General features: G+C 36.6%; 1 protein-coding gene across 7 annotated transcripts in view; it reads left to right on the top strand.

Annotated features, from left to right (window-relative positions):
• The first annotated feature begins 323 nt into the window (after positions 1-323).
• Positions 324-16,419, top strand: part of LOC131526957 (microtubule cross-linking factor 1) — a 57,115-nt gene continuing 41,019 nt past the window's right edge. For 5 of the 7 annotated variants that reach the window (XM_058755729.1, XM_058755721.1, XM_058755716.1 and 2 more), the window contains exons 1-3: positions 324-1,403; positions 3,960-4,184; positions 4,313-4,471. In XM_058755729.1, coding sequence (XP_058611712.1) covers positions 675-1,403; positions 3,960-4,184; positions 4,313-4,471 — 1,113 coding nt within the window. In that variant the 5' untranslated portion in view covers positions 324-674. The remainder of the gene's footprint in view (positions 1,404-3,959; positions 4,185-4,312; positions 4,472-16,419) is intronic. The other 2 variants (XM_058755758.1, XM_058755738.1) reach the window with 1 other exon arrangement.

Here is a 16,419-nt window from a genome sequence, read left to right as displayed (position 1 = left end):
GCCTATATATATATATTATTTTATGTCATTTAAAGTTTCAAGTTTTTTAATGGTTAACAATATCACTTGTTTATTTGTCTAGGTAACATTTTACACTAAACATTTTTGTATTATTATTATAATTATTATTATTATTTTATCTGACAGCACCATTAGAAAAACGGTGTTGTTCTGTAATATTGTTAGACTCCCCTCGGTTTTAGTTTTCATTATTTTATTTTCATTACACTTGTCCAAAGGCAAAACATTGTTTATCTCCCTGTGTCTCTGTTGTAGTAACGCGTGTGTGCGCGCGCCTCTCGTTGCGTCTCCACGCGTACGCACGCGTGCCTGACCTGGACCGGAGCGCGAGGAGGGGTGTGTTCGGTAGTTGTGTGTGAAAAACAAGCGCATGCGCTCCACGAGACCCGAGACGCGGACGGGGAGCGTCAGACCGCAGCGGCTGCAGATTTTTCCCGTCAGTCGCGGGGGGAGACGCGGCCAGGAGGCGGAGAGGACAGCAGGGAGAGATGGGAGTACCGTAATCCCGGGGGGAGGGATGGACGGACGGACGGATTGATTCAACCCACAGAAGCACGGAGATTCTCACTGGACACCGCATCATCGTCAGCGACGCGGCGATGGCTGAGGGCGAGTGAATCTGAAGTGATGAGATCCGTCTGTCAGGTTGTATAATGGAGAGCTCCAATGGCTCCGACACCAAACCGCAGAGCCATCATCCTCATCCTCAGGTGGAGAAGAAGAGGTTAAACCGCGTGCCGTCCCCTGCCAGACCCGTCCTGAAGGATGTCCACTCGCGAACGGCCAAACCGATCGTGCCAAAATCCCCCAAATTCAACAAGCAGCACGCGTCCGCCGCGCCGGTGACGCCTCAGAGCCGCGTTCCGAGACGCACCGTCCCGAGCGCGAAGGACAAAACCGCATCAGCACCTGCAAAAAGCAACATCAAGCCCTCAGCGACAAAAAAGGCCGTTAAGGTCACTCAGCATGCAGCATCCGAACCGAAACCGGCCTGCAAAGCGGTGGATACCGGCGCTCCGCAGATCGCCAAGAGCAAGGCACGGCTGGCCCCGATACGCGTCCCCACCGGACGCGGCGTCTGTCAGACGGACAGCAGCTCGGATTTGTCCGACTGTCCCTCCGAGCCGCTGTCCGACGAGCAGAGACTCGTTCAGGCCGCCAGTAGCGACGCGGAGTCGGGCAGCGGATCCGGTTCGAGCGATCAGCCGGCCGGGGTTCGGGTTCGGATCTCAGGGGCGGGAGCTGCACCTGTGCCCGGTGCGCACGCGGACAAATGCAAAGCCGAGAAGGACGCACAATTCAAACCGGAGGGCAAGGAAATGGCCCAGGAGGAGCTGCTGAGGGAAATCGAAGACCTTCGATCGGAAAATGACTACCTCAAGGTGAGCCGACGCACAGAAATGTATACTATGGTACTACCACGGTATTCTTAAAAGTAACTTGGAGTACGGTGTAAAATTGTTCTTGAATGTTCAGTATTATCAGCATGAAGCTGCAATTAAGGTGATGCTTTAAACTTTTACAAAGTACTGTGGTAGTACCATGGAGCTTTGATTTATACTATAGCCTACTATGAATGATTTTTTTATTTACATTTTTTAAATGATGTTTATTGTGTGTGCGTGTGTATGTAAAAATATAATAAAATACAAATATGACATATGACATTTAATTTATTTTATTAAAAAAAATGATATACACGTAATCTGATATTTAAAGTATTTTCCTCTATAAAATGTTTTAAAAATTATTTTTATATTTATTTATAAAATTCAATTTTCTATTCTAAATATAACATAAAATATAAATAATGTAATATAAAAGTAGATTTTACTGTTATTTGTATTTGTAATTAATGTCTGATGTTTGTCTGAAGGATTATGGGTTGAGCTGCTGCTATAAATCCGTTTGAGTGTTATTTGTTTTTGCATTTGGTGACCCTCTTTATGTTCTTGCCCATGTATTAAACTCATCCTATTCATTTACACCGTCCACAGTACTGCAGCATTTGTTCATTAAAGCATCTGCTTAGTCCTTTGACAGACATGTTTGTAAGAGTAAATAAGTAACATGGCACGTTTTTTGGCCCTTGAAGGGTCTTATAAACATGATCCAACATCTTTTACAAGTAGAGCTGTGATGGTATTAACTGGTAATGCCGTTATACTAACTAAGGTACTCCAAGATACTTAAAAAAATATCATGGTACTGTGAGGAGAGCAAGATCTAGATCCATAAATCTGCACTTTAACTGATTTTAGGTCACATCAGTCCACAGAGTACAGATGAAACCAGCGTGCATCAGAAAGACCCTCAAAGTCCCGCAGGAAACGCATCACAGTCTTTGCTCTCAGTGTGATGGCTAGATGAAGGCAGACCCAATTAGCATAATTCCATAAATGATTTATCTTATTTGTCAGATGCGCGGGGCTCGGCTGCTGTCGCAAACAGGATTTTCATAAGTTTATCTCTGAAGACGTCGTGTTAATCCGCTTTAGTAGCTGTGCGTGTAATGGCCACGTCCCTCCTGACCCGGGGCCGGACTGTGTGTTTGGAGCCTCCCTAAAGCAGATGTGCACATCTGTGTGCTTATCGCTCTCATTTCTGTCCCTCTATCTGTCTATCTCTCTGAAAGTAATACTGCAGCATGTATGCATCGATATTTAAACAAATAAACAGCAATAGGTCCATGTTATAGTGCTATAGTATGACATTAATCATTTAGTCCACCATAACTCATGTTTGACAGGAACATCCATACGGCTGCTGTCACATGACTTTGTCCCCAACATCATACAGTGAAGGTCATTGTGTTTGGGCTGTTTGTCACCGTCTGCCTCTCTTTCGCTGTCTTTGTTTGTCCGTCTGTCCTTGCCTTTCTGTCGTTCTTCCACGACCTTGTTTGCACTGAATGCGCTGAGGCATTGTGCAGTATTTACTGGGAAATGAGGCGTCACAAATGACAGTCATTCATTACAGTTCAGGACGGGGGCTTCACTGATGACTACGGTTTCTTTACCTGCGGTCTTATTTGTTTTTGTCATTTTTGAAGGGTCTTTTTCTTTATTGCAGTAGGGAGGTTGTTTTGTCATTTCAGACCGTGATTAATTTAATTAGAATCCTGAATGAGTATTTGTATTCTATTTCTATTTTCAGTCCTGCTGTAATTCTGATCCTCATTCTAGTCCCAATCCTGATTCTTATTCTGTTTCTATTGTCATTCTCATTCTGGCTTTTAGTTTGATGTTCATTCTAATTCTGATTTTAGATTTTACAAGTAAATGTTACAAAATTTCATTTTGATTTTACAAGTAAACTTACAGGTTTCTGAGCACAAATGTATTAAATGTGATTCAGAGTTTTAACGTGACTCTAATCCTCATTCTGATTCTTATTCAAATTCTGATTTTCATTGTAGTTCTAAATTATTATTCTCCTTCTGTTTCTAATGCTGATTCTCATTCTGTTGTTCTCATTCTGATTGTGGTCTTCGTTCTAGTTCTAGTCCAATTCTGATTCTAATCCTAATTCTTATTCTCATTCTATTTCTGATATTCATTTTCATTACGATTCTCATGGTTTCTGTTCTTATTTTTATTCTGATTTTGTTTTGACTCTCATTCTGATTCTGCTGTTCATTCTAATATTTATTCTGATTTTAATAATCAGATCCATATTAACTAGACCGCTAAATGAGTATGATTCTGAATTTTAGTCTGATTTTAATCTTGATACTCATTCTAATCCAAATTTTGATTTTCATTCTAGTTTGGGTTCCAGTTCTGATTCTCATTTTCTTTCTGTTTCTGTTTCTGATTCTCATTTTTGTTTTTAATTTTGGTTTGTTTTAAGTTCTGGTTCCAATTCCGATTCTCATTCTCTTTCGGTTTCTATCTGAATTCTCTTTCTGATTCTGATCCTGATTCGGCTTGCTTTAGGATGAAGTGGACGAGTTGCGAGCAGAGATGGAGGAGATCAGGGACAGTTACCTGGAGGAGGAGGTGTACCAGCTCCAGGAACTGCGCAGGGAGCTGGACCGCTCCAACAAGAACTGCCGGATCCTTCAGTACCGCCTGCGCAAGGCTGAACAGAAGAGCCTGCGTGTAGCTCAGACCGGACACGTTGACGGAGAGCTTCTGCGCGGTCTGGAGCAGGACCTCAAGGTGCTTTTTTTTAGAGCCAATGTGTGGGGGTTAAATATTCGTTTTGGTATCACAAGTTATCATTGGTTCAGTTTTCTAGCTAATGAGAGATGAAAACAAGGTAATAAAACACATCCTTCTGTCCACAGGTGGCCAAAGATGTATCCGTGCGTCTGCACAATGAACTGGAGACAGTGGAAGACAAGCGCACACGGGCGGAGGATGAAAACGAGCAGCTCAGGCAAAATCTCATCGAGGTGGAGATCTCCAAACAGGCCCTGCAGAACGAGCTCGAGAGAGCCAAAGAGGTACAACACGCTTCAGTATTAGATATCAGATACCTGTGCATAGTGCGCACTTTTATTGAACTGGATAACAGAGGGCAGATTTTTTATAAGAGGAGATGTTTAAAAGCATATTAGTGAAGTAGTCTGGTGATTGTGCATCTTTTCATTCATGTATGCTGTTCATTAAGTACAGAGAGATTTGGCTGCAGTCTTAACAGTTAAAGGAATATTCTGGGTTGTTTACTTAAAGCTTATCTTATGTGGACAGCCTTTTAGCTGATTACTATATACAATAATTTCTTTAGTTTGTAAAAACAAGCAGTAAATGCATTTACAGTAATGCACTTGCAATGAAATCCTGAAGCAGCTCAGATTTGTTTGTTTTTTTAATCAAAAAATGTGAAGCTTGTTTTTGTTAATGCAGCTTTAAAAAGTTTTTTTTTCGAATATCATGCATTATGACTCCTAAAATGTGTTTGCACGTATGAATTAGTGTGATAGATATTTTGGTCATCTTTATAATAAGATCCCATTAATGTTTGTTAATACATTAAGCAACGAGCAATAAGGTGAATACAGGTAAATTGGGACACTTTTTGCAATTGAGATGATTGGATAATATCGCCCAGTTATCCTGAATCAACCCCACTTTTGTTACAGTATTTATTAATATTTTTTGACATTAGTTAAAATTGTTAGTTCATGTTTAGTCCTTTAAATAGGCTGCCATAAAATAACTTTTGATTTTAACAATGTTGGATGTAAATGTTGGAATTAACGTTAAGATTAATAAACACTTTAGAAGTGATTTAATTTTTAATTCCTCTAATGTAGTTAATGTTAACAAATGGAACCATATTGTAAAGTGTTGTAAAGTGACATATTGATTGGTTATTTGCATTGCAGACAAGTGCAGTACTGCTTGTTTTCATCAAATGATAAATCATTTTCTGTGGTAACCGACCGCATTATTAGGTGTAAATTGTAAATAACCCAGAATATTACTTGAAGGCAGTAACCTGGAAATGATTCACAGACCATAGAAATGCTGTGATGTAAATCTTGCTATATCACCTTTGTTGAATAAGGCAGTTAAACCCGGGCGGCCCGAGGGTTGGACTTCCACCCACTGTTAACGTACTGTGAATTGCTTTGAAGTATGGATGAATACATTAACTTTGAAGCCTGCTGTCCTGTGCATTAATGCATGCGAGGCCGTAGCGGCTGCTCTGCTTCTGTAATCAGATGCTGAGGAGTTACTCTGGAGTTGGTCAGGTTAATCTGAAACTAATCTGGACAGACTGAGTCACGGGTAGAGCCGTCTGTACATGCAGATGAATGCTGCTGCAGCGTGGAGGAGAGTAAATGTGGGTGTGATGCACATGTCAGCATATTAGAATGATCATTCTGAAGGATCATGTGACACTGTTGACTAGAGTAATGATGCTGAACATTCAGCTTTGCATCACTGGAATAAATTACATTTTAAAATATATTCACACAGAGAAAAGCTATTTTAAATTGTAATAATATTTCTTAATTTGACTGTAGTTTTGATCAAATAAATGCAGAATTGGTGAGCATTTATTTTTGCCTATTTGTCTATAGCGCCTATTTTGCATAGTCTTTTTCAGATTTTAGAGCTGCTTGACAAATATGTATGTGCGTACTTTATACTCTTGTTATTGCAGTTCAAACAGTAGAGGATCACAATGGTGAATCATTGCACTGGTATCCCAGAATCCCCTCTGATTCTCTGAGATCTGCAGCATTGTAAAACATCCCCTGGGGGGAACAACAAATCTTCTTAAAGGAACAGTTCGTCTGAAAATTAAAATTCGGTCATTGTTTATTCTCCCTCGTGTCGTTTGAAACCAGTATGGCTTTCTTTTCTTTCTGTGGAACAGAAAATTCACGCTGCTTGTTTGAGCGGACTTGGAGTGCCAGTGTTTGTTTTTGGGTGAACTGTTCCTTTAAAAACAGATCAGTCAGCCTTTATGGTGTAAATGAATTTTTGTTTTATTTTTGTATTAATATTTCTCATGTATTTTGGAAAGGTAAACACACACAAGGGCAGATGTAATGAGTGTGAAGGAGAGAAAGCGTTGAAATGAGTCGTAGCGCTTTGTGAGCTATAGCGCGTCTCTCTGGAGGTTTGCCCCAGAAAACGTCTAGCTCCACTTTTTCAGCGTTCATCACACCATACCCTTCATTTTCCCATGCCTCCCTTCGCCCCACACACAACAGATGTGGATGAAATGGAGAATCATGAACTTTACGTGCTTTTCCATCTGATATCATGCCTTTAGTTTAAAGGGAATGCCGACCTTGACTCGACGTTCACAGCTTTAGATATTAAAATTGTTGAAATATTGAAGTCAACATGAAATCAAAACTGACCCTATTTGCTTTTTAATATACATTCCTGGTCTTTATGTGAACAATTTATTGGTGCGCATTATTCTTTGGAAAGCATGTTTGTTTAAATTGTTTCTCATTGTATATGTCGTTACATTTCAAAATGTTGGATGATGTATATCTTAAAACCGTATTATTTATTTATTTTATTTAATAAAAGGCAAAGCAAAGTACCAAAACATACGTATATGCATAAATATATAAAGTAATTAAAATATATTTAAAAATGCAAAATAATAATTAAAAATATTTCCAAATACAAAAAAATATAATAAATGAATGAATGAATGAAAGGAAAGTGAAAAAATAATTTAAACAACCAATTGTTTGACAGTAGGACTTTTTTTGAATATCCAAAGAATCATATAGCAACTCAAGAACAGTAAATACAGTATAAAATGGCTCTTGATCAGTGAGAGCTTTTCAAAGCACCTTTATTTTCTACCTGCATGCGTGGCAGAGGTTTGGATGACTCTCGATCACACGCTACACAGATTGGAATGTGGTTAAGCTGGGCAGACGGGATGCTGTTTCCGCTCTAAGTATCTAAATACTGATCTGGCTATGAAGGAGCCATTCTGAACTAAAAATACAGCATTCAATGTCATCTGAGTTCAGGACGGTGCAACTCTAGATTTCAAGATTCTCAAAGCACATAGTTTCCACACGTCTGTGCTTTAAAATGTAATGCTGCCCTGTTTGATGCATTTGATTTACAGTATTTACCTTTTAAAGGGTTTGAGACACATTGATCTATTTCTTGTGGTCTTGTTTAAAATACTGTTGATATCAATAGTGGCTTGAACTGCTGTGTTTGCAGTTTCTTGGCTGACATTTTGTCTTGAGTTTGTCTGCTTTTCTTGTTCTTATTAGTGTCATTGGTGCTTTGTTTTACTGAACCTTCAATATTCATATTCAGGGTCAAAATTAAGCATTTTGCAACCATTAAATGTGAGTAAAATACGATTTTGGCAAGTGAGTAAATCTATTGATCATATTTAGGAATTGCACAGTTGATAAATAAGTAATAAGATGCTTATAGCTGAAATAAGAAAATACAATTTTGCATTAAGGAAACTAGGCTTGTTTTTAAGAAAATTAGGTGTTGACATTGTGGCATTATTTTCATAACAATCAAACACATTTTTTACACCCAGATTTGCATTAATGTAAGGTGTTTGGATGTTTCACAGTTTTTTTTCTGAGAATAATTTCCATGTTTCAAAGATTTATAAAAAATATTGTATTTTTTCCCTATGCATTTCACTATAAATTAAAAGCAGTACTGTATATGGGTAGTTGACGTATCAATGTATCCTATGGTATGACGGAAAAATGTAAAAAAAAATAATAATAATAAAATACCTCTAACATTTAAGATAAACCTCTCATGCTATTTGTAACTCTAAGAATGAAGGTACATTTTTCTCATGTTATTTGTATGTTACATTTTGTTTTGTTTTTTCCATTTTTGCTATGTCACACCATAGGACACAGTCCAATGATTACATAGAAAATTTATTATAATATTAAAAATATTTTACAAAATATAAAAAATATTAAAATTATAATTTTTATGAATTTTAAAATTAATTTAATATTTTTGTATTATTATTTTGCATTTGGGTATTGAGAATTTGGGGAAATGTGTAAAAACAAATTTAATGGTCATAAAAATACACTTCTTTTTCATTAATATAAAATATTTAAATTCACTTAATTTCGGACGCTTTTTGCTGTCATTGTATGGAAATGTTTTGTGTGTGCTATCGCCGGTGTCCAGGCTGTTTGCTGTCGGCTCTGATTCCTGCAGTGGGATTGGCACCCGGACCAGAATTAATCCAACTGAGCTGCCTGTTATGAAACCTCCTGGCAGATTCCTGCCTCACGGGGGAGGAGAGGAAGTGAGAGAGAGAGAGAGAGAGACAGGCACTCGGAGAGAGAGAGAGGCTCTCAGATGGGTTTATATCTGTCAGGCTGTGATATGGCATCAGCTTATGGAGGTTTTTGTAAACAGTTCAGTCGTTTCGTGTGCTGCGGGTCGCTAATGACCGCCTGTCATTTGTAATGCACCGTACTGCCACCATACGTCCAGAACGTGGTCTCGGAATGTTGTTCAGATAGATCAACGTGCAATTGAAATGGTGCTCTACCACCTGTATTTCAACCTGGTTTCACAGGATTCTGTTAAATCACAGATGTTATTATGTGGTATGAGGGCATAAAATCGAGCTGATCAGGTTGTTGCCCAAAAACTGGGAGAATTAGCATTTCTGATCCTAGTTTTCGTCTGAGAACATTTTAGAATATATTTCTTTGAGTATTTGTTCTTTAACATAAATTACACAGTCAATTGTTTGCATTGCAAAGAAATGTTCACAGAAGTCTCCCTTTTATATATTAAAGGAATAGTTCACCCAAAAATTCACTCACTCTCAGGCCATCCAAGATGAGTTTGTTTCTTTATCAGATCAGATTTGGAGAAATGTAGCATTACATCACTTTCTCACCAATGGATCCTCTGCAGTGAATGGGTGCCGTCAGAATGATAGTCCAAACAGCTGATAAAAACATCACAATAATCCACAAGTAATCCACACCATCAGTTAGCATCATGTGAAGACAAAAGCTGCATGTTTGTAAGAAATAAATCCATGAAGGCGTTTTAACGTTAAACTGTCACTTCTGTACAAAATATGAGTCCATAATCTATTCTATAGTAATACTTTAAGACCCTTTTAATATGTAGTAAATAGCAATAATATAAATCGTTTTCAATATCGGTTGTTTTCATATCCGTTGTCAAATATTGTCATAAGTCTGAAAAATCTTAGAGATAGAGGTATATTTTCTTCAGATGCTGTATTTCTCTGGCTGGTGCTGGCAGCGGATCTCAAGTAGTGGATCTCTTTGACCTAGATAGTGAATCCTCTCTGTAGACTGGAGAGAGCAGAACGAGTGTCTGATCCTACAGTCCTGTCAAATATACTGCAGTCACACACACACACACACTCAAAACACGACACCAGAAGACTCATACTGTATTAGGGTTATTATTGTTTAACTAAAACCATAGAGAAAGAACATTGTTACATGAAATGAAATGTAAAAACATATATTTCAGCTAGTTGACAAGGTGTCATTTCTTATTTAATTTTAGTTATACTTGAAGTACTAAAATAAATAACACTGAAATAAAAATTAAGAACTACTGTATATAGACATACTAAAAACAACTTAAGAAAATAAATAAAATAAAAAAAAAACTAAATCAAATGGAAAGCAAAAATGAATTCAAAATACTAATAAAAACTGTAATAGTAGATCATCGGCTCTTTCATATTTTGTTGTATGAATGAATGTCATGACTATATTACATTGAGAATTATGCATTTGACAGATACTTTTATTCAAAACGATGTTGCATTCAAAGTATACATTTTATGAGTTCATGCATTCCCTGGGAATCAAACCCATGACCTTTGTGTTGCAGTGGCATGCTTTTACTGTTTGAGATGCAAGAATGCATTAGATTTGTGAGAAGAACAGACTGAAATTTAGTGCTTTATTTAATGTTTAACAAAATTGAATTCGTAAACATCCCTTTATTATGACAACCAATGGTGGAATCTTTGAATATACATGATCTTCTCAGCTGGGTTGCGAGAGATGCATTACACATCAGCTTGCTGAGGACCATCAAGAGCCATTAAGAAGCAAGTGTGTGTGTGTTTTCATGGTGGATGAGTGTGTAATATGTGGAGCAGCATATTTGTTTTGCTGTCTTTATATCTGTGTTTATATATTTGAAGGAGATAAGTGTTCTGCACAGCTCTGCTTTGCTTAGAGGTAAAAAACAAACAAACACAAGATTCAAGCTAAATAGATTAGACTCTGTGAGCATGTTCAATCCAATCCACACAAATAATAATGTGCTCAATATCACCAGTCCAATATTTCTGTTTAGTTTTCTCGTCAGCGTCTGAGTCAGGCAGTTTCTTTGGTCTAACAGAGTCTTTCCTTACAAAGCAAGGCCCTACCACAGTACAGCATGACATCAGATGGTAAAACTATCGTATACAGTGGTACTAAATGGTTACAATATTTATAGTATTGAAATGACACTTCTAAGAACAGGATTTTAGTTCATTTGACCTTTTGACATGAGAAGACAGCTATTTTCATAATTTTTGTTATTACTTTTTTATTTTATTAAATATTTTTACTTTATTTGTATTATTATTATTGTATTATTTTTAAATTGTGATTTTAAAATGATTATTATTACTATTACAAAAATGTACCTGTGCTATTAACATAAAAATAAACTAATAAATAAATATATGTTTTATTTTATATATTTTATATTTATTTATTTATTTAGCAACTACCATAATGATAATACCATTGTATTCTTTAAAATCACTTTTTTCACACTTTAAAAATTATTTTATTATATTAAATCACTTGTTTTTATTATTTTATTATATTTTGATTTACCACATGCTATTAATATAAAAATAAAATCTCTCTATTTATTTATTTATTTATTTTATGTAAGTTTTTTAATTTATTTTTATTTTTTGGTATGTGTTAGGTATGTTTTGCTTAGCTAGAAATTGTTGCATTCATATATTATTGTAGGCAGCATAAATCCCTAATACATGTCCAAAAACCATGTTAATATGGTACTTTGTTAATGATCTCTAAAGAAAGCACGCATGAAGATCGAGTTACTTTCAAAGTCAAATTGTCATATTGAGCACAAAATAATTTCATCCAGCATTAATGAATGAGTGTCCCAGTTTGGCAAAATGGCTTTGACTCTCAGTGTGAAGAGGGTAAAAAACAAAAAATACTCAACGCAGTTAATCTTCAAAGCAGTGTGCCGCTTATTAAAGCATTGCTGTGGGCCGTTAATTAAATTCTGTCTCTAATTCAAAGAAACGTTGCAGGTTCTGTTCAGATGTTAGCGCCTAGCATTAGCACTTTCTAAAAATAAAGCGATGTGCGCACTCGTTTTCCGGGACTGTTATATCGAGAGTGTGTGTGATGGTTCTTTGGTGAGAGATACGTTGTCTGTGACCGACTCTCAACACTCTTCAACGCTTTCATCTCTTTCTCTGGCTGTGTTTGCAATGCAATACTAGTGTACTGCATGCTACATGGTATATACAGTATACTGCCTACTGTTTTTGTAAATAGCTTGGAAACAGTACACTTTGTGCAGAATATATGCTCCAACTAGTATTCTACAGTGTTGTCATAAAACCAGTATTATGCATGATTAATTCAGGTGGTAGCATTGTTTTTTTTTTTTTTTTTGTTTGTTTGTTTAATTCTTAAGTTTTTTAAATAAATACATATTTTCATTATGCATTTATATTTCATTAGCATATCCCTTTGCAACAATATAAATCACTTGTAAAACAGTGTTCCTGTAACTCAGTGGTAGAGCATTGCGTTAAGCAGCGCAAAAGGTTGTGGGTTCAATTCCCAGGGAATACACATACTGATAAAAAAAATGTATAGCCTGAATGCACTAAGTCGCTTTGGATAAAAGCGCCTGCTAAATGCATATAAATGTAAAACAGTACGGTATCATATTTGATGTATGAATTTCTAAGGCCTCTAAATGATCAACGTGATCAAAACTGTGCTGAAAAACCTGTCACACACAATCTACTCCATGCCTTTTGTCATCTGATTGAGAGTTTAGACTTTTTTAGCAAGTAAAAGGTCTTTTAGTGTAATTGTACAAATATCCACTTTAAGCTGGTGCTTCACGTGTCTTTTTGCTGTCAAAGCTTTACTGATTTTTATCAAGTAAATGCAAGAACTTTTATATTTTTAGTAATATTTCCAGATGAACACTTACTGGACTGAAGCAGCTTTACTTTACTTGATTATCCATAAAATCGTCTCTCAAATATGATGATCAGGCTTTTGAGGAACATTTATTTTTTATCTCTCAATCATCATTGTATTGCATTGTATTATATTGATATATTGATTTTTGATCATCAAACTAAGCATTTAAATATATTTTTATAGTCATATTATTGGAGATGCAGAGTAACAACTGATATTAATATCGTTTTATCAGTAGTCTGTTATGCTGTTATAAAGATCTCATTGATTTACATGACAAGCATCAGATTTAATACTTTTTGGTCATATAAATATCAGCCTCTCCACCAAATTGCATATTTTTGCTCAGTTTGGGCCTTTGAATAAAACTGAGCTGCCCCCCTCCCCCATATTCTCACTATATATGAGTCATAAAAGCCTGATGGATCAAATATGAAATGGAAAACACATGCATTTTTAAAATATTTTGCCTAAAACTTCAATAAACTGTTCCTTTATTATTCAGGCTTAACAGGATTAAATGATTCATTTCAATGCGGACATTTGATATTCACTTTTGGTTCATTTGTGAAGGTCAAGCACATTGCATTATGGGATACAGTGTTCTGTGAAAGCAAACCATTCAAAACAACCTTTCTTGCATTCTTTTTTTATTGCATTTACCCTTTCAGCTATATCTGTGAGAGAAGCGGTTTGAAAACAGTGAGATGAAACTCTTGTTGGAAACGCAACGTTAGAGGAGCCGTAACACTGTAAACATTATTACAGACCCTGCCCTTCCTCCCCTGAGTGGACAGAATTACTTCATAGTATCTGGCACTGAGAGAAAGAGTCTGACTCAGTACAGCTTGAATGGGAAACAGAGCATCACTGGGAGAATGAGAGTGAGAAACACATCATTATTTGACATTTTATAAGTGGTTTTATGTCCACAGTGCTGTATGGAAGCAGAATAATGACAATAGTTTTTGAAACATAAAGCATGCTGAATTCCACAAATAAAAAAAAAGATGCATTGCAATTAACAGTGCTTGCATTTTAATGCCTTGTATTTCCAGGGCTTGCATTTTTAGGTCCTGAAATTTAACATAGTTGTTTATTTAAGCCGCGAATATTTCAATTCAAAATATTTCACACACATTTTCATAATTAAAAATTCAATAATTCATATTCACCTTCCAGAATTTACTTCCAAAATATTCAATCTGTTTAAAAATACGATGTATAATATTCGACAGGCAAATTTCAGTCATTTTATTTCACTTTCCAAATTCGCTGCCACAAATTTAGTGGTTAAAATTCGGCAGAAAATTCAGCGTTGCACATCCGGGAACCGCAGGAATAGCAGTAGAGCACTGATGCATGTGAGCGGCTGACAGCAGCTGGAGATCCAGCAGGTGGCGCATGCGGCTGTTGATGAAGGCCATATGTGGATCAAGTCACTCATTTACAAAAGCTGATTTGCAGAAATGGAGCAAGCGCTAGAAGTTTTGATAATCGGGGCCAGTATAAACATGTGGAAACGCTGATTGTGTGTATGTTTAATTCAACGTTTTTGCTGTTTCCCATAGCCTATATGTAAGCAGCTTTCTCTACCACAAAGGAGATTATAATGCTCTTTTACCCAACGCTGAAGTACAGAACTAACATTACATCTGAGGAAGACATACAGTATATTACTTTCGGTTGCTTATTTCTGCACCTCTGCGTCTTAAATGTAGGGAGAGTAGGCGGCTGCAGTGAGGGGAGGAGTGAAATAAGCGCAGTCAAGACGGACAGTTCTGACCTCTTGAAGTGGAACAGATAAGGCTTGTTTGAGATGAGCAAAATCTGCGCAGAACTGATCACCGCGAGATGCATGCCGGTTAGAAAAGTGTCCGAGTTACGTCCGCCTTGCTCTGATGTCATGCTGACGTGTGCCAAAAAAAAGGCGGCTGTGTCGGATTGAGCAGTCGCGCAGTTGCTCTCCAACGACTGCGCTGAGCAAAAGCATGATGGGAAACGACTGACTGACGACACAGCTTAATGCTCATTGGTTCCGACAACCATGATGCTGCGTTCTCTTCTAAAATGTTTTATGTTTTTAATCTGATTTCATGCTATTATGTATTTAAATTGTGCATGAATATCCCAAACACTATGACAGTGCGATCTCTGTGTGAGATATGTGATTGTTGTCATATTTTCTATAAAAATCTAAAATACATGTTTGAATTAAAATAAAAATGGATGATAAATACGCCTTTCGTATGGAATTAAATAGCAAGCACTTTGGGTGTCTTGTTCATCAGATTTATATTCATATAAAACAACAGAACTGAAATCATGTTTATCAGCAGCACAGCATATGAGTGAGAATAACGCGATATCTGCCTTTTATCTTGTTGGTATCTGCTCCACTTCGAGAGGGCAGAACTGTCCATCTTGACTGTGTTTATTTCACTCCTCCCCTCACTGCAGCCGCCTCGCTGTCGCGAGAGTTTTTTGGCACACGTCAGCATGACATGACAACAAGGTGGACGTAACTTGGACACTTTTTATTTATTTATTTATTTTAAAAGATGTTTATGGCAACTATTATTTATTTGTTTTTCTCTTTATATTTCTTTTTTGTTATTGCTATTATCGAGGTATTTACTGTTTTGTATTCTGGTTATGTATGTATTTTATTGCTTTGACTGTATCCCCTGTGAATGTTATACGTTTAAAAAAAATTTTAAATAAAAAAAACTCAGACACTTTTCTAACTGGCATGCATCTCGCGGTGATCACCGGTGATCGGTTCTGCTTCTGGTTTTTCGTGTTCCAAAAGTTGTAGTACATTCCTAGTGACTAGACTCACTTACTATAGGTGAAATTTTGCTAATACCTTCCTTAATGTACATAAAGTACATCAATATTTTATACTACAACCTTTGGAAAATGAACAATTCCTTTTGAGGTCTTACAGATTTTTTTTGTTTTTGTTTTAAAATTGAAAAAAGTGAATTGTACATACAGTAAGGGAGATATTGGCAAAATTTCACAACGTACTACAACCTGTGGAACATGAAAATCCCTTTTGGTGAATTACTGTAGTTTTTTTACCAACAATTACCAACATCAATAATAACGATCACACAGTTGTTTTGTATCTAGCAATGTACTACAACCATTGGAACATGAAAAAAAAAACCTTTCCAGGGATCTTTTATATGTAAATAATTATGTACTGTACATACAGTATATATATTGGCAAAATCTCATCTGTAGTAAATCACTATGAGCAATACAAGCTTTACAATTTGACTGTGTTATTTTAAATGTTAAAAGTCATTTTAATTTAAATACATTGGACGTTTTAACCTAGTTGGTGGAATTGTCAGAAGGCCCCTTGAGTGCGATAGCGCGACAATGCTTTCTCAGGTTTACATTTGCTGCACAAATACACCTAGGCGGTTTTGAACTCCTTTTTTATGTTGATATAAAGTGGTTGCTTACTGTTAAAACTAATCGTGGTATTGATATCTTTGTAGGACTGTCAACTATAGATCAGTGGTAAGGGAAAGCAATGAAAATGCAGCGCGTTGCTTTCTTCTGACCTCATTTGCATGCCTGTATATAGTTTGCATAATCATCAATAAAGTGTATTCTGAGATCTGAGGTCTTATATCACTGTATTAGTTCACTGTGGTGAGTTA

The sequence above is a fragment of the Onychostoma macrolepis genome, chromosome 02 (genome assembly GCF_012432095.1).
Source record: "Onychostoma macrolepis isolate SWU-2019 chromosome 02, ASM1243209v1, whole genome shotgun sequence".
NCBI classification, from domain to species: domain Eukaryota; kingdom Metazoa; phylum Chordata; class Actinopteri; order Cypriniformes; family Cyprinidae; genus Onychostoma; species Onychostoma macrolepis.
Note: the sequence above shows the minus strand (reverse complement) of the source record. Positions and strands in the feature narration are given on the sequence as shown.